The sequence below is a fragment of the Hemitrygon akajei genome, chromosome 14 (genome assembly GCF_048418815.1).
Source record: "Hemitrygon akajei chromosome 14, sHemAka1.3, whole genome shotgun sequence".
Classification (NCBI taxonomy): Eukaryota; Metazoa; Chordata; class Chondrichthyes; order Myliobatiformes; family Dasyatidae; genus Hemitrygon; species Hemitrygon akajei.
Window position 1 is genome coordinate 89655012 of NC_133137.1, and position 23438 is coordinate 89678449.

The 23438-nt window shown below is 44.4% G+C and overlaps 1 protein-coding gene across 1 annotated transcript in view; it reads left to right on the plus strand.

The window, feature by feature from the left end:
- The window catches only part of camk1da (calcium/calmodulin-dependent protein kinase 1Da), a 292341-nt gene that overhangs the window by 66406 nt on the left and 202497 nt on the right, over positions 1–23438 (plus strand). Inside the window, exon 2 of the mRNA XM_073066564.1 lies at positions 21924–22055. Coding sequence (XP_072922665.1) covers positions 21924–22055 — 132 coding nt within the window. The remainder of the gene's footprint in view (positions 1–21923; positions 22056–23438) is intronic.

Here is a 23438-nt window from a genome sequence, read left to right on the forward strand (position 1 = left end):
GGCAAAGCTTAACTTGAAACAGGGCGTTGCTGGAGCTGAACGGCAAACAGCAGACAGGCGGCAGGCAATTCTTATCTTGACACGGAGCATTGCTGAGCTTAATGGCAAAGGGAAAGGCAAAAGACAGGCAATACTTATCTTGACACAGAGAGACAAAGTTACACAGGTAAACCCCGGTACTGAAGTAAAACTTAGAATACACAATCCTAAGCAGCGGGGTACGTGAATTACCACACTGGCTGAAACAACGACCTGGTGATGAGTGGATGCAAAGCCGGGAAATTTATGCTGCAGGTTTAGATGAGAATCAGGTGTGCCACAATCAAAGGGAATTAGGAGAAGATGGGAAATTAACAGTTGGGATGTGACACTGACAATGCTCACACAGTCTCTTCAATTCAGCTGCTTATACTGAAATGGACTTGCCTTCCTTTTGATTCTGCTTATGAAACCTAAAGCATCCACTATTCCATTTGCTTTAAAATACTGCTCAGTTTGCTCAGTGTACAATATCCAGTTATCTCTTGTGCAATCAAATGCATCCATCTTTCCAATGTAGCCAGCCATTTCTGCTTTTTTTGAAAAAAACTTATGATTATTATCACCCGGTACTCATTGTTTATGAACAGATAAACAGATATATGTTTTCTACCTTTTTTTAAACACATATATCTCTGTTCCTTCTTGAAGGAGTATGTGCTGCACTTTTTTATTTTTATCTCGACCGTTTCTCGCTGTACTTTTTAAAACTTGAACTTCTTGCTGTGCTTCAACAAGTAGGTAGTTGTCTCAGGTTGTCTCGTGGTGGCATGATGACGTATACCAGTCAATTACTTTAAAATTTTTAATTTTTAAATGTTTAATCAAACAATATTAATCAAATATTAAATACACAACCGACCACCCGAGATGGAGTCATTAAATTCAAGGAAGATCAGAAGAAAATTAACAGAGTAGAGAGGTGTTGACCTGGAGAAGAGTGTAGAATCAAAGTAATGAACCTTCACCATGACAACACAAGAAGAATGTGTAATAAGGGCCGAATATTTAAAGGTGAGGAAATTCAGAGGAAACATAACCCAAGGAAAATCTAAGGCATAAATAAAAAATGGCAGATGTAAATTTCAAGAGCTGAAGACAATCCACCAGTAATGCATCAAACAAAAATATCCATCTTCCATTGTTTTATTTATTTATTTAGAGATACAGCATGGAACAGGCCTTTCTAGCCATCTGAGCCGTGTTACCTAGCAACCCACCTACTTAACACTAGCCCAATCACAGGACAATTTACAATGACCAATTAACCACGATGAAGGGTTTCGGCCTGAAACGTTGACTGCTTGTTCATTTCCATAGATGCTGCCTGATCTGCTGAGTTCTTCGAGTATTTTGTATGTGTTACTAACCGTTATGCCTTTGTACTGTGAGAGGAAACCCTTATTAAACGCTAATGTCAATTGAAGAAGTCTCTGATCCATCCTCAAGTTATCAGGAGGTCAATAATTCAATCTAATTGGAAATCTCGGAAGCTGTATATTAGATGGACCATTTGCAACGTGCTGTTGTGGGAGCATTCAATCTTGGCCTTTGAGAGGTATTAGCAGGTGCTAAACTAATCCAAATCCTTGAGGATTTGAGAGGATTCTGAGTAATTCAAAGCAGGTGTACTCAAAGTGCCCCTTCATTGAAACCCTCTTAGGTTATTGAACATGACAGCCAGACTAACATGGAGGTGTATAACAAACAATTGTTGACATCTTCTTTAAAGTCTTAAGTTCTTTATTTTTGAAAGTCCAAGAATGATTACTCTGGAACAGACATTTTAATGGGTAGGTCAGTGGCCAGTGAGAGAATTCTAATGTGGACTGGATTTTCTACAAAAGTTGATTTTCAAATTTCTACTGAATCACATTCCACTTTCTTTAAGGGACAGTCATGTCAGCTGTACATTATGCAGGTTATACTGCTTTAAAGTGTTTTTTTTCATGATTTAAGTCGGCTATGAATTTGTTACTAAGCTGGGGAACACCATTAGTGTTACAGGGGTCACATTGGTTACAAAGCAATTTCATCTGAAATCATGCCCACAGTAATCAGACACCAGTAAGAACACAGGCTGTCAGTCTAAATGTGAGAGGCCACTTAAGAGAGTTGCTGTGGAAATGGGCAAGCCCTGACTTCCATTGTCTCATGTACAAGGACACTCTATTAAGCAACCTTTGATATTTGTAGTTTGTAGTAACAGAACCCCATCACTACCACTTATTCATCACCTAGTGTCACTTTATGTTCATACAATCAATCTCTGAATATAACAGTTATTTGTACACTGTTTTATAGAATTGCTTTTATATTAGATTTATGGTGTTCGATATCCTTATTGTGATTTTTTATTCTTCATCGGATCTGGATTAACAATCATTTTATCATCCTTTACACTCACGTACAATAAATAAACTTGAATTTTGAATCTTAAATCTTGAATGAAAATCGTTCAGGATTTCCCTAACAACTAATAACTTGGTTTTAGTGAGTCTGAAACTCTGCAGCCCCCCCTTACCCCATTTTCTCTGTCGACACAATTGTACCTGCATTTTATAATGTAGTTTTCTATAATTTGAGATTTCTTAGGAGTGCAATTATTGCGTTATAAAGATTCAAGGTTGTTTAATCTCCAATACAAGTGTAAAGGAGAATGAAATAACTGTTACTCCAGATCCAATGCAGCATAAAAAAATGTAATAAGGTAAAGAACACAATATTAAAAAACACAATAAACATAAATACATAAGATAGCTTATATACATAGTTTGATTGTATTTACATAAAGTGACAGTAGGTACAGGAGTGCCTGTATATAAAGTGAACTGACATGAAATGTTGATGTGGTGGTGGGTGAGTGGGTTAGTGGGCGGAGCCTTACTGCATGGGGAAATTAGCTGATTTTAGTCTGATGTTTCTGGCGTGGATACCACCTACAGCCTATGCTGTACTTGCTGCACTGCGAACAGTCCATAAGCAGGGTGGGTGAAATGATCCGAGAAGAGGACATAGTCTGGAATGTGGAGATCATTGATGATGGAGGTTGCCTTCGTGGGGCAGCGGCTCCTGGTGGGGAGGGATGTACGATACCTGTTTTGCATTGGGCTGAGTTCTCTGCACTCTGCAGATTTATATATTGCTGCACGTTCGAATGGCCATACCAGACCGTGATGCAACCAGTCAGAATACATTGGTAGAAATTTGTCAAGTGTTCAGTGACACGCCAAACCTCCTTAACCTCTGCTGATTTCCTACAAGTGTTTATTGAAATTTCTATGAGGTTGGTAACGGTATTGCAACATTAATATCTCATTACATTCATTTGTCCTCTTCAATATGTTAATCTATTGCTCAGCTTTTAATATATTGCTGACAGGTTTAGCCTGGGAGAATAAGTTAATGCTCTGTGGAGGTCAAAACATACTGTATGTTTGAGGATTAGTGAGGGACTTTGTTGCTGTGTGAGCTTGATTGGCTAAACAGTGGGCTCAAAGAATTTCAGGGTATTTGGTAAGATTAACGTGTGGTGATATTAAGAAACAATTTCAGATTTTCTGTTTTTAATTGACACAGAAGTAGACTGGTACTTAAAAAACCAAACACGGAGAAGCATCTGGCAGTGTTCTTAGAGATTGGTGATAATGAATGGTTTAAACTCAATTACATAAATACAATGAACTGCTTGATTGAAAAGCAAAGTACTGTAGATGTTGGGATCTGCAATGGAATGGAAAGTGTTAGGTATAATTAACAAGGTGAGCAGTATCTTTGTGGTGGGAGGAGGGAAAGAGTTGATATTTCTGCTCGATGCCCCATGATCACAACTGGAACAGGTTACGGGTGAATCAAGTCTCCAGATGTGGAGAAAAGGGGGAAGGGCAAAGCAAAACTGTGTGATTGGCTGGAAGGCAGAAGAGTTTAGGGTCATACGGCTTGGTGACAGGCCCTTTGGCCCAATTGGTCCATTCCAACCAAGCTACTCATCTAAGCTGGCCCCATTTGGCCATCTTTGGCCCATATCACTCTAATCCTTTCCTATTCATGTACTTGCACTAGATTGTTAATGTACCTGCCTCAAGGGGAAATGGCAAAGCAAAGCTCTGTGATTGGCTGGAAGGCAGAAGAGTTTAGAGTCACAGAGTCATACAGCATGGAAGCAGTTCCTTCATCCCAAGTGGTCCGTGTCAACTAAGGAACCTACCTAAGCTGGTCCTATTTGCCCATGCTTAGCCCACATCTCCCTAAACCTTTCCTTGCCATATAAATTTCCCATTGGGAGGTGTGGTTTTGAGCCATCTATACGACCTGGTGCTTTTGTGGTATCCTGAGGGATTCAATGAACCAGACTCTCGAGAATGCAGGAGCAACCATTGCTGGAGCGAACATGGGTCTGGTCTGAAACTGCAGGCCGGATGGAAGTGTGCTGGGACCCAGACCCAAGGGCAGATTGTGAACCGAGGATTGTCTGATTTAGATACCGAGCCAGATCAGAAGCATTAAGGTGTTGAGGCCGAGGGCAAAGGATGAACCAGTGTTCAGCTAGTTACTCTGGGAGGCTTCACTTGCCTCAGGGCTGAACTGACTCTGCAGCCGTCGGCATTCGCCTCTACACCAAACCTGGCTCTGTGAATGTGGCCTCCTTATTTTTCTTAACACCTGCAAGTACAGGCCAGTGCCATCAAACACTCTTCATACATTAACTCTTCCATTCCTGGAATCATGCTCATGAGCCTCTGCTGGACCCTTTCCGATGCCAGCACATCGTTTCTCAGATAAGGAGCCCAAAACTGCTCACAGTACTTTGGTCTGACCAATGCCTTATGAAGCCTCAGCACTATATCAACCCTTTTACATTCTAGCCCTCTAGAAATGAATGCTAACATTGCATTTGCCTTCCTCACCACAGACTCAACTTGCAAGTTAACCTTTAGGACATCCTGCACGAGGATGCCCAAGTCCCTTTGCGCCTCATTTCTGAATTTGCTTCCTGTTTACAAAATAGCCTATGCTGTTATTCCTTCTGCCCAAGTGCATGACTATATATCTGTACGGCCCTGTCCTAGGGAACACGACTAGTGCTGCGCCTCCAGTCTGGGAAACAGCCTTCTGCCATCACCCTCTGCTTCCTACCATCAAGCCAATTCTGAATCCAATTAGTTACCTCTCCCTGGATCCTATTCAGATCCAGATTTATTTATCACACATGCTTCGAAACATACAGTGAAGTGCGTTGTTTGCATCAACACACCAGCATACTCAAGGGTGTGCTGGTGGTAGCCTATATGTCTCACCGCGTACTGCGTTCCAGTGACAAACTACATCCAACACAACATAACACAACACAGAACAACATAAACAGCAACAACAACAACAGCACAACAGAATGAGGCAACAGCAGTTCAACACCCCTTCCCCCTCACCCATCCGCACCCCACCCCATACACACAGACAGGTGGACAAACCAGGGACAGGCCATCTCCAAGCCTCCAGTCCTTGGGCCTCGGGCTTTCAGACATCAGGCTTCCAGTCCTTGGCCACAGGCTCTCAGACCTCGAGCCTTAAGCTTCCAGTCTTTGGTCTGGACTCGCAGAATTGGCCTCTACCTTTGGAGTCATTATCAGATCTAACTTTACATAGCAGCCTACCATGTAGAACATGATCAAAGGCCATCTTGAATTCCATATAGACTACATCTACCGCTCTACCCTTATTGATCCTCATGGATACTCATTCAAATTTGTGAGACACTGGGGGATGATAGTGGTGAGTGGTTAATGTCAAGAGGGGAATTACAAAGGCCTTCACTATATTGGTCTTCAGTGTACAGATCTCACTGGATATCAATGCTGCCCACTCTCTCACTGTTTAACATAAACTCTGTTTCTGTGCTATGCTCACCTATATCAAATTAGGTTTCTTCCCTTCTGCCATCAGATTTCTGAATGGATAGTGAACCAACTCACGAACACTACCTCACTATTTTTGTTTCCTTTTTCACAATTTATTTAATTTTTATGTATATTTCTTATTATAATCTATAATAACTAATATAATAAATATATAACTATATAATATTTTATGTATTGCACTGTACTGCTGCAGCAAAACAACAAGTTTCACAACATATGTCAGTAATATTAAATCTGAGTCTTTATTCTGATTCCAAGATAATTCTAATGTTTCCTTCCCACATAGTCCATATAGCCCTACATTTTCCTTTCATCTGACATCCCGCCCATACCTAACTTCAATCATCTTAAAATGCCCCCTTGTATTAAGCATTTCTGCCTTGTAATAAAGTCCCTTGCTGTCCACTTGATCTATGCCTCAAACAACATTGATAAGAGAATTTTAACACATAGTGTTTAATGTTTAATTCACAACTGAAAATGTATTAAAGCCTGAATGAATTGCTTTATTAAACTATTTTTCACTGTGAAGTTCAGACAGACTGTAATGAATAATAGATTTTTTTTTCATTGCATCCTTGTAATCATTGTAAGAAATGGGTGCAAAGGTTTTCTTTTACAGAAATCCGTACAGAACATATGATGTCTTAGCAAGTGAGAGTTGTTGTGTTCATTATTGAGGGAGAGTGTGGAGCACACCAGGATGCCAGCATGCAGGATACTCAAATGAACTTTATTGATAAACCTGCTTGTACAGTGTGTGAACTCCTCCCATGTGGAAGTGGCTAACTGAGTGGCATATGAACTACCGCAACATCTCCACTTGAAAACAAAAGAAAAGCTTGGCATGTATTTCTTGTCCATAGAACTGCATTGAAATTATAGTCATTGAAACTGAATGGTTCAGTTCATTCTACCTATCGCACATAACTTACGCTCCTTCCATTAGTTAAAAAAGAATTGCCAACATTATAATTGCCATCTCCAATGGGATCCCACCACCAAGCACATCTTTCCCTCCCCCCCCTTTCTGCTTTCGGCAGGGATCGCTCCCTACACGACTCCCTTGTCCATTCATCCCCCCCCATCCCTTCACACCGATCTCCCTCCCGGCACTTATCCTTGTAAGCGGAACAAGTACTACACCTGCCCTTACACTTCCTCCCTCACCACCATTCAGGGTCCCAGACATTCCTTCCAGGTGAGGTGACACTTCACCTGTGAGTTGGCTGGTGTGATATACTGTGTCCAGTGCTCCTGGTGTGACCTTCTGTATATTGGTGAGACCCGACGCAGACTGGCAGACCGTTTCGCTGATCACCTATGCTCTGTCCGCCAGGGGAAGCTGGATCTCCCAGTGGCCACACATTTTAATTCCATGTCTCATTCCCACACCAATATGTCAATCCATGGCCTCCCCTACTGTCGAGATGAAGCCACACTCAGGTTGGAGGAACAACACATTATATTCCATCTGGGTAGCCTCCAACCTGATGGCATGAAAGTTGATTTTTCTAACTTCTGTTAATGCCCCTCCTCCCCTTCTTACCCCATCCCCTATTTTTTCTCTCTCTCTTTCTCTCTCACAATCTTTCCTGTTCTCCATCTTCCTCTGGTGCTCCCCTCCCCCTTTCTTTCTTCTAAGGCCTTCCATCCCATGATACTCCCCCTTCTCCAGCCTTGTATCCCTTTTGCCAATCAACTTCCCAGTTCTTAGCTTTATCCCTCCCCCTCCTGTCTTCTCCTATCATTTCAGGTCTCCCCCTCCCACTCCCACTTTCAAATCTCGTACTGTCTCTTTTTTCTGTTAGTCATGACGAAGGGTCTCGACCGGAAACGTCGACTGTACTTCTTCCTATAGATGCTGCCTGGCCTGCTGCGTTCCACCAGCATTTTGTGTGTGTTGCTTGAATTTCCAGCATCTGCAGATTTTCTAGTGTTCGTGATTATAATTGTCTCTCTACTTTTTAACGGTCTCTCACCCTCTTTGTATAAAAAAGAAAGGCCAACATTATCACTATCCTTCTCTTCATTTTTAATGGCCTTTCTCTCTGTTTTCCTCCTTGGTTTATCTTCAGTTCCTTTTTTAATAACAGTCTCATTTTGTGAAATGTTTTCAACATAAGAACTCTTTTAAAAAAAAACACACCAAACCTGATGGAGGTCAGGGTAGACTATCTGAACACTTGGGCAAAGTGAGGGGGTTATTCTGCCTCTTTAGTCACGCCCTAAGCAATGAGGCTATGGAGTATCTCTCTGTGGTGTGACAGGTAAACGACCCGATAGGTTCCTGGAAGTGCTGGAGTGGATGGAGATCGCTGAACAAGTGTGTCCAGTTCAGGTGAGTGGTCCTTGTCACCAGGATCAGGCCGTTCTGTGTCTTTCTCTACCTTTAGTGAGTTCAATCTAGAGCCACAAGGAGAGTTGTCTCTTCATCTGAATCGTGGTCTTCTTTGACCTAATGACTGTTTTTGAGTGACACTGGCTTTTATAATGGCCAACGCTATGGCACTGGTGCATCTCACTTCTTTTGCTGGGCAGAGCTCTTTGATGTAGAGACTTGCCGCATTTCCTGCAGTTGGACATTTTGCCTGCTCTTTGTTTTGCTTGTCTGGTTTGTTTGAGCTCAGCTCCACTGTCACCTCTTTCTGTAGTCTTTCTGACTGCACATTGTGTGTTCCCTTCTTTTTGAACAGCTTCTAGCTTTACTCAGCATAGTTTTCATCCTTGAGTTCTGCCATTGCAAATGAACATTCTCACTCTGCCTGACCATTGGAATAGCTTTCTCTCGTGTGAGATTTGCCTGCAACTGAAGTCTCTCTGACAATTATGTGTCCAGTAGCCCAACAACAATCCTGTCTCTACTGAGCTCATTCCTCAGGTTTCCTTATGTGCAGTTGTCTGACAGGGCATACAAGGCTGAGATGAATTCACTTACACTTTCACCTGGCTCCTGTTTTCAGAAGTTGAACTTAACCCTCTCACAGAAACATTTTGCTTCCCTCTGAAATATTCTTTGAATTTGTCCTGCACCATTTTGTACTCTTTTTTTCCTGAGCTTCTGTCAGTCCTAATCCACCCTGATGCCATTTGCTTTTTTTTATTAAGTGCGATCGTGAACAATAGCCAGATCAGAAATGCTGATCAAGTCAACTAGTTCCCACAGAGATCTCTTGATAGGCCAATCAGATGGTTCACTGCTGCTCAGTGATAGAACATAAAAAAACCATATGTACAATTAAGAAACATTAAAAAATAGTAGAAATACTGGAGTCATGATGATCATGATGAAGTTGCTGGTGAGAGACATTTATACACGTGCTGTCCTCCATAATTCAGAGAGATTGAAGGATAAGTTTACAGGGTGACAAAACGTGACAGGAGCACTTGGAACTAAAAAATAATCCCTACCGGGAGAAAATAGTCACCCAGTCAATGTCCCCCAGGCAGTATATCAGTGCAGTTACTTGATGCTGTCAGTTACGAGAGAAGCCCGAGTGAGATTGCTTGCAACCCTAAACCTCTCAAAGGATTTGATCCATCTCTCAAAGTCCCCAGATTTAGAGAAATCAAGTGTCTTGGGGGGCTTTATTAGGTAAGTAGATATGTGTACTGCAGGTACTTGCTCCATTTTCCTGATTGTTTGCTTATTTATTATTTTATTTATTTGGGCTACCGAAGTCTTCTTTTCTCTCTGTGAGAGATTGGTTGGCTTCTCTGCTGTACCTGTGTCTCTATGCACTTCCGCAGGCTACTGACCCACAGATTATTCCAATGGATCCACTTTTGGGCGTAGATTGAAGGTACAGTATTGCCTAGCAACCACTGGCCCTTTCTCAGCAGATGCCTCATGGTGCATACAGTTAGCAAATTAGCATTGCCAATTTAGGTTGATGCCTCTGGATATTTTTCATAGATATAGAACAAAGAACATAGAATAGTACAGAACATTACAGGCCCTTCGGCCCACAATGTTGTGCCAACCCTCAAACCCTGCCTCCCATATAACCCCCCACCTTAAATTCCTCCATATACCTGTCTAGTAGTCTCTTAAATTTCACCAGTGTATCTGCCTCCACCACTGACTCAGGCAGTGCATTCCACGCACCAACCACTCTCTGAGTGAAAAACCTTCCTCTAATATCCCCCTTGAACTTCCCTCCCCTTACCTTAAAGCCATGTCCTCTTGTACTGAGCAGTGGTGCCCTGGGGAAGAGGCGCTGGCTGTCCACTCTGTCTGTTCCTCTTAATACCTTGTACACCTCTATCATGTCTCCTCAATGTGAACAAGAACATATGTGTGAACAAGAACAGTTTTACTGTAAGTTCTTTCTTGTTGGGGATCTCACCTGATCTGTAGCACCAATTCATTGAAAATCAACCAATTCTGGTGCCACATGGTATTCAGGATGCCAGCATGCAGGATACTCAACTGACCTTTACTGGACAATGTAAATAAATAAACAATAAACATTCCATTTTCAACTCACAGTTCTTGATGCAAGTGCGGCTGGTGTGGCTTTACATTATATTTTCTACAGATGCTGTCTGACTTGCTGAGTGTTTCCAGCATTTTCTATTTTGGGTGAAGAATAAATTTAATGTTTAAGTAGTGGATATGGCTCAGCCCATCACAGGAATAGTCGTCCCCACCGTTCAATACATCTACGAGAAGCACTGTCACAAGAAAGCAGCATCCATCAACAGGGGCCCCCACCATCCAGACCATGTCCATTGGGCAGGAGGTAGATGAGCTTTAGGTCCCACGCCACCAGGTTCAGGAAAAGTTACGACCCTTCAACTGTCAGACTCCAGAACCAGCATGGTTAACTTCACTCACCTCAACACCAGTGTTCCATAACCCATGGACTCACTTTCAAGGATTCTACAATTCATGTTCTCTCTCTATATATATATATATATAATTTATTTATCTACCTACCTATTTATTTATTATTATGGTTTGTTTTTCCTTTTGTATTTGTATAGCTTGTCATCTTTTGCATGTTGGTTGTTTGTCTGTCTTTGTATCTACTGTGAATGCCCACGAGGAAATGAATCTCTGGGTAGAAAATGGTGAAATGTACATTCTTTGATAATAAATTTACTTTGAACTTTGAATTTTAAAAATGTAGAATCAGAGGTGTAGCTGGACAGGACATGTGTTGTTTTCTGGGAAAGATTAGCCATGGAGGCAGTTTCATTTCACATCAAAAATAAAAAAGAGTATCAAAGGATGCTGAGAGAAAGATCAGATCAAAGGGAGGTGGTTCTCCATTTCTGCAGAAAGACAAATCAATCAGGCAGACTGAAATCCTGTCCCTTAGGCACCCATGGTACTACAGTGGTGGGCCAACAAATCTTTTATCTGTATTAAATTGGCAACAGGCAGCTACTTTGTATTTCTTCTGTGTTACAAAGACAGGGAAAATTTATGAGAATGTTGCCTGTTTGCCAAGAAAACAGAATCGGAATCAGAATCAGGTTGATTATCACTGACAAATATGTGAAGTGTATTGTATTGTGGCAGCAGTCCAGTGCAAGGCATAAAAAAGTATGAAATGTTGCAATAAGAAATATAAAAGACAATAAATAAGAATATATAATAAATGAGTAGTGGAAGAAGAGCACAAAACAGTGAGGTGGTGCTCATGAGTTCAAGGGTCATTCAGAAATCTCTTGGTGGAGGGGAAGAAGCTGTTCCTAAAACATTGAGTGCGTGTCTTCAGCTTGTGTGCCTCCTCTCTGTGAGAAGAGAGCATGCCTTGCATGATGAAGGTTCTTAATGATAGATGGCACCTTCCTGAGGCATTGCCTTTTGAAGATATACTTGACTTGATAGTGTGGAGGTTAGTGCCCATGATGGAGCTGGCTGAGACTACAGACTCTGCACCTTTTTTTTGATCCATGCATTGAAGCCTCCTTACCAGATGATGATGTAACCAGTCAGAATGCTCTCCATGGTACATCTGTAGAAATCGCCATGATCTTTGGTGAGGTACCAAACCTCCTCACACTCCCTAATGAAGTACACCCGCTATCATGGCTTCCTCACGACCGTATCAATGTGTTGGGCCCAAGAGAGAGTCTCTGAGACATTAACTCACAGGAACTCGAAGCTGCTCACCCTTTCCATTGCTGACCCCTCAATGAGGACTGGAGGGGGGGGGGGACTTCTTCTTACTTCCCTTTCCTGACGTCCACAATCAGTTTTTCGTCGTGCTGACTTTCAGTGTGAGACAATTTCAAGGCTGTTTTTTTGTTGATTATGTCACAACCTGGTTAACGACAGCTTTCAAGGTGCAACCCAATCCCCATTCCCGATGAAGAATCTCAGCACAAAATTTCATCTGTTTATTCCTCTCCATAGATCCTAGACCCTAGACCTCCATAGAGCCTGACCTGCTGAGACCCTTCGGCATTCTGTGTGTATTGCTCTGGATTTCCAGCATCTGCAGAACCTCTTGTGTTTAGAAGCTGGATTAGGTCTATCAGGTTGGATTCCATTTCCATCGGGCGTAGGGACACCTATCACAACTGGTGCACCATGGCTGATGTTTGCATTGTCTACAAAATGTAAAAATAGAGGAGAGAGCAGATCTGTGGGTTTTTTTCTACTGTTTTATATATCCAATCATTAAACTTTAGCAAACTAAGTTGGTTTATTATTGTCACGTGTATCGAGTTACAGTGAAAAAACTTTGCTTTGCCTCCCATCCATATAGGTAGTTTCATCACATCATGCATTGGTGTGGTACAAGAGAAAACAATAAGAGAATACAGTGAAAAAGAAAGGGCAGTGCAGGCAGACAGTTAGGGCAAGTTAAATTGTGAGGCCAGGAGTCCATCTTGTCGTACATTCAACAGTCTGATAACAGTGGAGTAGATGCTGTCCTTAAGCCTGGCCAGCTGTGCTTTCAGGCCTGTATATCTTCTGCCTGACAGGAGGGAGAAGAGAGAATATCTGGGGTGGGTGGGGTCTTTCATTATCCTTGTGTTTTACTGAGGCAATGAGAAGTATAGTCAGAGTTCATGGAGGGGAGACGGGTTCCCATGATGTGCTGAGCTGTGTCCACAACTCCCCACAGTCTCTTGTGGCTGCATGCAGAGCGGTTGCCGTACCAAGCCATGATGCATCCAAACAGAGCGCTTTCGATAAAAGGCCATGTAAAATGCAATCCACAAAAATTCGCAAGGGTCGGTGGGACATGTTGAATTTCATTAACTTCCCGAGGAAATAGAGATGTTGCTGAGCTTCCTTGGCTGTGACATCAACATAGTTGGACCACGACAGGCTATTGGTGATGTTCAGTCCTAGGAACTTGAAGCCCTCAACTCGCTCAAGCTCAACATTGTTGATGTGCTGTAGACAGTTAACGTACTAACCCCCCTTCCTCAAGTCGATGACCAGTTCTTATATGCAAAGGGTGGTGGGTTTGTACAATATTCTGAAGCACTGTATCGGGTTAATCTTCAGAACTAACGATGGATATAATACAACAACTTCAAAATCGTTTATAAATATTGGTGTGGGTCAAAGGGGACATGCCAGATCTCTGAGTAAGTTGAGGCACCGGTGAACTTTCTTGGCCGTGGAGTTGCTCCAAGGCTGGGGACAGTTGGCAGTGTTTGCAAAGAGGTGGAGGGAAGGGGGGGGGGGGGGGATGGAGTGAGAGTTAGCAGGTGATAGTGGATTCAGGTAAGGAGGGGTGATAGGCATATAGAGGAGGGGAGAATGGAAGGCAAGAGGTGGAGGTGATGTAGGGATGCAGATGGTGGAATCTGAGAGGAGAGAAGGGTGGTGTATGGGAGCAGATAAGGAAGATTGGGAAGGCTGAAGAGAACAGTGTGGGGAGGGGACCCACTGGGAGGAGTTTGTGGGTAACAGGCAGATGGAGAGGTTGGGGGAAAGTAATAGGGTGATAAATCTAAACATTTGCCAGTACAATAGTAGCATTTGAGAAGCATGAATGTGCAGGGGAAAGAGGGATCACACGCAGGCAGAAGGGATTTAGTTTAATTTGGCATCATGGTCAGTGTAGACATTGTGTGCTGTGGGTTCTGTGTTCTAAATTCAAATAGGAATTGGAATTGGTTTATTTTTGTCTTAAGTACTGAGGTACAGTGAGAAGCTTGTTCTTACAGATCGGATCATTACACTGTGCAGTGAACTAGAATAAGGCAAAACAATAACAGTGCAGAATGAAGTGTAAAAGCTGCTGGAAAACGCAGTGCAAGTGTATGGTAAAGTGCAAGATCATAGTGAGGTGGATCTTGAGGTCAGGAGTACAAGAGTCTGATGATGGTGGGGTAGAATCTGACCTTGACCCTGACTGTACATGTTTTCAGGTTATATCTTCTACTAATGGGAGGGGGGAAGAAGAGGGAATGCCAGAGGTGGGTGGGGGTCTTTGATTATGCTGGCTGCTTTACTGAGACTGTCAGAAGTGTAGACGGAGTCCGTGGAGGGGGAGGGGCTGGTTTTCATCTTGTACTGAGTTGCGTCCACAACTCTGCATTTTGTTTTTTTTGCAGTGAAGTGCGGAGCAGTTGCCGTTTCAAGCTGCTGTGCATCTGGCCAGAATGGTTTCTAGGCTACATCAATAAAAAGTGGGACATGCTGAATTTATTTCCTCCCCCCCCCCCCCCCAAGGAAGCAGAGGCTTCTTGACCGTGACAGAGTGGTCAGACCAGGACACGCCTAGGTGATGATCAGTCCTACAGATTCAATCTCAACACCGGCAAGGCAGTGAATAACCTGACGCAGGAACTCAGTGGGTCAAGTAGCAAACAAGAGAAAACCTGCAGACACACAAAATGCTGGTGGAACACAGCAGGCCAGGCAGCATCTATAGGAAGACCCCACCCCACCCCCTCCGGTCTTCTATCATTTCGCATTTCCCCCTCCTCCTCCTACTTTCAATTCTCTTACTATCTTTTCTTTCAGTTAGTCCTGACGAAGGGTCTCGGCCCGAAACGTCGACAGTGCCTCTTCCTATAGATGCTGCCTGGCCTGCTGCGTTCCACCAGTATTTTGTGTGTGTTGCTTGAATTTCCAGCATCTGCAGATTTCCTCCTGTTTGCTTTTGAAAACCTACGGATTTTGGAAATCCAAGCAACGCACACAAAATGCTGGAGGAACGCAGCAGGCCAGACAAAACCTATGGGGAAAGGTTCAGTCGAGGTCTTGGGCTGAGACCCTTTCGGCAGGGTCAAGTCGCATCTGTGGAGAGAAGGAGCCAGTTGGTTTCAGGTTGAGACCGTTTATCTGGTGTGAGTTTCAAGATCCTGCCAACTGAAGGGGCAGCACAGCCGCATAGCATACCGCCATTACATTGTCAGCTGTAAAATCGGGGTTCAGTTCCCGCCGCTGTCGGTAAGGAGCGTGTACGTTCTCCCCGTGACCTCGTGGGGTTTTTCCCTCTGGGCGCTCCGGAGTCCCCCCACATTACAAAGGTTAGGTTTGGTAAACTGAGTGCATGCTATGTTGGCACCAATTGAGGACTGCATAGCAAATCCTCGCTGATTTGGTTTGACACAAACAACCTATTTCATTATATGTTTCAATGTATATATGAGAAATAAATCTAATCTTTAATATCTCTTTCAATGAAACATCTGAAGGCCTAACGTTTTTACATTTAAGTCTTTTATCGTGTTCTGAACAGATTAATGGTTCCATTAAAAGAGAAGGCAATAAAATTTTGCCCACATTTGTAATGTTAATATCTTGCGGCGGGATTTCAGCAAATGGAGGATTATATTTGATTAGCCGTTGCAATGGGATGGAGTGTCAGTGAGCAGTGAATGATGAGGAAGGCTGCTGAACTTGGAGCAAATCGATTTTAAATGCAGGCACCAAAGCAACATCAACTTCCAGGCCAAATGCTGACTGCGCTGATGTTTCTCATTAGGCAGAGTTTAGAATTGGGCGAGGAGAAAAAGCAAAAGCATGTTTCAAACATTCCCATTGCAATCCAAGTATTTATTTCTAAGGATCAACAGTGCTGAATATAGGGCTGAAGGTGTTATGATCGAATGCACGTAGGATACGGAATAAGGTAGATGTTTTCTACCTGTCCGCCGGCCATCTGTTACAGGTTATTGGTATCACCTGCTGCTGTTACATTTCCAAGGTTGATATAAAGTCAGAGTTGGAGAGTCAAACAGCACCAAAACAGGCCCTTCGGCCTGCAATTTCCCTGCTAGCCGTCTCCTCTCCACATCATCCAGCCCACTTTTAGTTGCCCCTACGTTCTGTTCCATGGCCATTCGGTCTGTCCGGGTATCACCTATTCAGGTGCACAATATCGCCACCCCGGTGTATCCTGTTCAGGTCCGCAGGAGCCCCGCTGAGTGGTCGCCCTTTCAGATCCGCTCCACTCCACCCTGCTGAGGCCGCACCCAGTTTGTCAGATGGGCTCCAGACCAACCTGCCGCCTCTATGACCCTCCTCTCCCGGCCGCTGACTCTCTTCTCAATTTGCTTCGATCTCACTTCGCTTTGTCATCTCTCAGCCCCATCTGTTGTGGTGGCCCGTCACCCGGCACCTCCTTCACATTGCCCGGCCCAGTCCGAATTGCCCCCGCGCAATGTTACAAGACCTGCTGATTCACCCTACACGGTCCGCTTGGCCATCACCCTTACCGGTCCACAGCAACCCCGTCCTCTTTCAGTTCCGCTGCCACTCGGCCCTTTTGCCCTTTTACCTGCTGACTTACAATCCTCGCCTCCAGGTCGGCTTGAGTTCGATCTACCCTGGTGTATTCCTTTCAGTTCTGCGAGGCCAACCTTTCCCAGTCCGAATGAGTTCCTTTTCCTGCTGCTCATCACATTGTCCGGTCCAATCTGAGTTGCCTCAAGATTCAGGGGAGAAGACTTAGGATGGAGATGAGGAGAAACTTTTTCCCAGAGGGTGGTGAATCTGTGGAATTCTCTGCCCAGGGAAGCAGTTGAGGCTTCTTCACTAAATATATTTAAGATACATTTAGATAGGTTTTTACATAGTGGGGGAATTAAGGGTTATGGGAAAAGGCAGGTAGATGGAGCTGGGTTTATGGACAGATCAGCCATGATCTTACTGAATGGCGGGGCAGGCTCGATGGGCTGGATGGCCTACTCCTGCTCCTATTTCTTATGTTGCCCATTCGAAATGTACACGTCTGTTGCTGGTTTACCTGACACAGTCCGAGCCACCCAACAATCACCCTTTCCGGTGGGCAAGAGCTCCAGCCCTGCGTATCGTATTCAGGTCGGCTTGACAGCTACCCTCACACAGTTCTCTAAACCTTCATCCTTTCTGGTCCCATGAGTGCTCCTCCAGTGTTTACTTTTCAGGCCGCTTCTCAGTCCACCGGCCCGTGACGCGGCACCTCCTTCCTGACTGTCCCATTGCTCATTGTCAGTCACTTTGTACGGTCCCATTAAGCTCAATCCCAGCGAGTCCTTTTCATGTCCCCTTTACTGAGTCCCGCTGTGCTTTCTCATCCTACACGGTTCGCCATGCCATCAACCTTCCTGGTCTGTCTGAGTTCTGCACTCATGCTAACTGGTCCGCTGGAAGCCCGTCGAGCTATCACCCACTGCAGCCCCGCTCCGCCGGGTCAACCTGCCGCCTCTGTGACTCGCCCCTCCCGCCGGCTCCCTCTCTAACCTCGAGCTTCGAACTTCCTTCACTTTGCCTTCTCAGCCTTTTCATGCCTTACCCCACCCGGCCCATCACCCAGCAGCTGGTCGCATTGCCCCAATCCGCTTTCAGTTGCCCATTCGCACTCGAAGGTATTTTGCCACCTTCCCTCCCACAGACGCTACTCGGCCCGTCGAGTTCCTCCAGCAGATTGTTTGTTGCTTCACATTCCAGATCCACCCAATTATCTCCCTACTCCTGTGCCCGATTTCCTTCCACCTTAATATCGGCCTTATTTCTGGCGGGAACGTGAAACGAGTTGCTCGAGGAAGTGGTGGATGCGGGTTCGATTTTATTGTTTTTAAAAAGTTTGGAGAGGTAGGTGGACGGGGTATGGGCAATGGGACTGGGCAGAATAACGGTTTGGCATGGAATAGAGGCGCTGAAGAGCCTGTTGCTGCGCTCTGGCGCTGTATCGCTCTTGATTGTATGAGCTGTACGCTGGTGTATCCTAGTCAGGAGCCTGGACCTACTCGGCCCGCAGAACCATCCGCCTGAGCCCAGTCCTGGCGTATTCCTTCCAGATCCGCTGGATTGACTGCTACCCTACTTACCCGACGTGGTTCGCGCTCGTTACCCCAGCCGATGCGCGATGGCTCGCCGCCCGGCGCCTCTTAACATGGTCCAGAGTCTAGAATGTAATTTGGGTCCGGACTCTAGACCCAATTTACATTCAAAATTCATTCCCAATGGGGAGGAGGCTTTTCTGGTAAACTTGCTCCTGGGATCGTCCTCGTTAGCTATCCGTGAGTCCTAGACAAGGGCAGCGGAGAACTCCGCTCCGGCCAGCTGCCGGGAATTTTTCCAGGGACGTGTCTGTTCCCTTAGGGAAAGAACAAGCGGTGTCAACGGGCACCATGGACGTATTCCGGAACCGTTGGGCACTGTGGGGGTTAAATGGCATCCTAGATAGGATAGGAACATTTCAATTTAGTTGACAGCTGTTATCCATTTATATTCGTGATGTGCTGAACTGTGTCCACGGCACCGCAGTTTCGTGCGGTCACGTACAGACGCTTTACCGAACCGCGATCGATCCTGACAGAATGCTTTCTATGGTGCATCGATAAAAATTGATAAGGGTCGACAGATTTTGTTTTTTTAGCCGCTCGTGGAAGCAGAGGCATTGGTGGCTTTCGTGGCTGTGACATCAACGTGGTTGGACCAGGACAGTCCATCGGCGGGGTTCGCTCCTATGAGCTTGAAACTGTCAACCCTCTCAACAGCAGCACTGGTTGTTGTAGACAGGAGCGTGGGCACCGCCCTCGTTCCCGAAGACAATAGCTACTCTTTTGTTTCGTCGATATTTTGTTGTTGATATGGTTGCCGAGGGGAAGTTTTTCTGTTCGGACTGGTTCCAACCTTCCTGTGTTCCCGTGCTGTATAATTGACCAGAGGGGGCTGACTGTTGGCCGTGTTGGAACAGGCTTGTGAAAGATATATATACACACAAAGAAGAATACATACATGTCCAAACATGCACACACATGGGGCACAAACACATGGACCCAGATGCATGCACACAAATGTGCATATACACACAAATACATGCACTCATATCCACACAGATACAATATACGTAACTGTATACATCTACACTCAGTGGCCACTTTTTTAGGTACACCTGTACACCTGCTCCTAATGCAAATATCAAAGTCAGCCAATAGTGTGGCAACAACTCAGTGTATAAAAGCATGCAGAGGTGGTCAAGAGGTTCAGTTGTTGTTCGGACCAAACATCAAAGTGGGGAAGAAATGTGATCTAAGTGACTGTGATTGTTGATGCCAGAAGGGGTGGTTTCAGTATCTCAGAGACCGCTGATCTCCTGGGATTTTCACACACAACAGTCTCTAAAGTTTACAGAAAATAGTGTGAAATACAAAAAACAGCATCCAGTGAGCAGCAGTCCTGTGGTTGAAAATGCCTGGTTAACAAACGAGGTTAGATGAGAATGGCTGGAGTGTTTCAAGCTGAGAGGAAGGTGACAGTAACTCATATAACCATGCATAACACCAGTGGTGCAGAACAGCATCTCTGAATGCACAGCACATTGATTGAATCTTGGATGGGCTGCAGCAGTAGAAAGCGACAAGCATACAGGAGGTATCTAATAAAGAGACCATGGGTGTATATGTACACACACTCACACACACACACACACACACACACACACACACACACACACACACACACACACACACACACACTCACTCACTCACTCACTCACTCACTCACACACACTCACACACACAAACACACACACACACACACACACACACACACACACACACTCACACACACACACACACACACACACACACTCACACACACACACACACACACACACACATATCAGCACAGGTTGCTGAGCAGGGGTAGTAATTGAAGACGATCGACGCCCTCTGGAACATTTCAAGAAACGAGTGCTATTTATCTCAGGATCAATGTACCAATATGTTTTGAAGAACCATGCCTCTCCCAGCTGCTCTGCTGACTGAAGCATGGCCTCGAACTTGCTGTGAAGATTATAGTGAGATTCTTGTTGTTTCCTTTAGATTGTGAATCATTTAGCAGTGTGTGCAACCACACATCACTTAGGACGTTGCTGTACTACATCCAGGCTCCTGTAGACGCTCCCTTTGATGTCTCACCAAAGACTCAGCGGGTTGGCTTTGAGCTGCTTTTATGCTGCCGAGCCCAGTAAATAAGCATCTTTTTAAAAGTAACCAATAGTTTTAATGCAACGTTAAATCTTAATTAGCTAACTCTCTTAAACAGAAAAAGTGGGAATCTTTATATTTCAATTATGAGCATATGCAGTGGATTCTAGTTAATTGAGACATATCAGGACCAGTACATTTTGGCCCCATTAAGTAGCTACCCCAATTGGCCAAGGTTTCATGGAAATAGTTAAAAAGGTATAAAAAAAAGACGAATTACCATTTAACTGAGTAACAAATTATATAGTTAAAGGAAATATAGAACAAGTTAGAACAGTACCAGTACTACAGCCAGTTGGCCGCTGTATCTGACGGTGACAGGAATCCTGAGCGAGTTTTTAAAGTGGAGAAGCTTTTGCACTGGGGCAGTTCCACTCTGTCACCCTCGGAAAGTCCAGGTACAATGGGCTGATTAGACGTCTCAACTGGGGTCTTCCCTGGTTGTGGTTGTGTCCATGACTTCTGTGCTTAAGCATGCCCTCTGCTCTCCATAAAGTGTTGTAGAACAGCCTTCCTAGCTGCTGGATCTCACTGTAACTCTCATCCGCCCAGTCTGCCAGAACTGACTTCGCATGCTAAGATGGGCAAATCTGGATCTCACTGGGGTAGAGACCCATCAGCTACCCTCTCCTGGTCTATCCCGTCTGTTGACGGGGTACTTGGAGCCTTAGGTGAGAGCTGAGTGTCCAGTGAGGTCAAAAGGTAGCATTCAAAATGATTGTCAATACCTTCAAATTCTTCATAGTCCCTAACTGGTTGAAGTAATGAAATAGTTTCACTTTCACTCCCAGCTGTTCCTGGCATTCCAGGTCTGAAGCCTTGAAACTGCAGTGAGCAAAACTGTTCTGAATTGTCTTACTGCTTATTTCTCACCAACTGTCAGTGACAAAATCTCTGCTTTTTGAACACAAGCACATGCAACTGACACTATTTAAGAACTGTTTACTCTAAGCATAGTGTAATGTTAAATGGCCACATAAGCACATGTGACTGACACTAGTTAGAAACTGTTCAGCAACAGTCTCTTGTCCAAATTAAATGGCATATTGTCCCAAATAAACATTAACCTTTAGGGAATCCTGCATTAGGTTTCCCAGGCTGTTCTGCATCTCAGATTTTTAAATTTTCTCAATATTTAGAATATAGTCTCCCCTTTCATTTCTTCTACCAAAGTCCATGACCATACACTTTTCAACACTGTATTCCATCTGCCACTTGTTTGCCCATTCTCCTAATCTCTCTAAATCCTATTGCCGACTCCCTGTTGCCTGGAGCAGAGAGGCAGTGGCTCTACCAGCTTCCTGTGGCTCCTGCTTCCAGGCTCTCCAGCCTTGAGATCACTTCTCATCTTTCTAAACTGCTCGAGTTGCAGCTAGCCCTGTTCCACCTCCTGAGGCGGTGAGTCGGGGAATTTATCACATCAGTATGGACTGCCTTTGTTATGGGTAATAGTGACTGAGGTTGCTGCTCTTGTCATCTGATCTCTGCTCTCTCTCTCTCTCTCTCTCTCTCCTCTTTCTGCTCACTTTGTCTGATTTCCTATCTCCCTTCATCTTGTTTCAGAGGTGCCTTTTCGGAAGTCGTCATGGCAAAGGAGAGGGCCACCGACAAGATGTTTGCCATCAAATGCATTCCGAAGAAGGCCTTGAAAGGCAAGGAAAGTAGCATCGAGAATGAAATTGCTGTTCTCCGAAGGTGAGTGAGGTTTGATCTGGTGATATTGGACCGGAGGTTCTCCGGAAGTCAAGAAGAAGGCATAAAACTTGGTTGTACAGCCATTTTATTACATGTTACAAGGACAAAGAAAGTTGTAATGGTCTCATACTCAACTAGAGCTAACAACATTCCAGTGATAGCAATTAACATATTGGTGGTGGTGGTGGCATCCGTTGGTCTCGAGAGACCATGGATCTGCGCCTGGAGTTTCCGGGGCGCAGGCCTGGGCAGGGTTGTATGGGAGACTGGCAGTTGCCCAAGCTGCAAGCCTTCCCCTCTCCATGCCACCGATGTTGTCCAAGGGAAGGGCACTAGGACCAATGCAGCTTGGCACTGGTGACGTCGCAGAGCAATGTGTTGTTAAGTGCCTTGCTCAAGGACACAACACGCTGCCTCAGCTGAGGCTCGAACCAGTGACCTTCAGGTTACTAGTCTGATGCCTTGCCCACTAGGCCACGCACCAACACAATTAATGTATTAAATAGCCAGATTCAAGTGGCATGACACCTGCTGCATAAAAATTGAGAAGCTTCTAGAAGGTGCTGAATCAGCTATACTACAGTTACCAGAAACAATTCTGAACAATTAACATAAGAAAATTAAACTATGGCAAAAATACTAGAAAAGTAACAATTCTGTATCCTAATCCAACTGTAACTAACTGTGACACGAAGTGTTAGAGCCCGATCACTGGATTCACATCAGCAATGTGGAACAGGCAGCATAAACAATCTTGGGATTCAGTTCAAAGTTCAAAGTACATTTAATTATTAAGCATTTACAGGGAAAAAAGAAATACAATGGAATTTATGAACATCTATGCCAAAACTGACAAACAACCAATGTGCAAAAGAAGACAAACTGTGCAAATAAAAAAGAGCGCGAGTTATCAAGTCTTTGAGTGTGAGTCTGTAGGTTGTGGAATCAGTTGAGTGTTGAGGTGAGTAAGTTTCCAAACCGGGGTCAGGATGGTTGTAGGGTAATAACTGTTCCTGAGCCTGGTGGCATGGGACCTAAGGCTCCTGTACTTCCTGCACAATCGTAGTCTTGAGAAGAGAGCATGGCCTGGATGGGGTGGAGTGGTGGTTTGATGCTGGATGCTGCTTTCTTGTGGTAGCTCACCTTGTAGAGATGCTCAATGGCGGGGAGGGCCTTGACTGTATGGACTGGGATGTATCCATCACTCTCTGTACTCTTTTTCATTTCTGGGCATTGATGTTTCTGTACCTGGCTATAATACAACTAGTTAGGATGCTCTACACTGTGCATCTATACAAGTTTGTCAAAATATTTGGTGACATGCAAACCTCTAGGATCATAGAGGCAGTGTTAAGCCTTCTTTGCAATGATACTTATGTTATG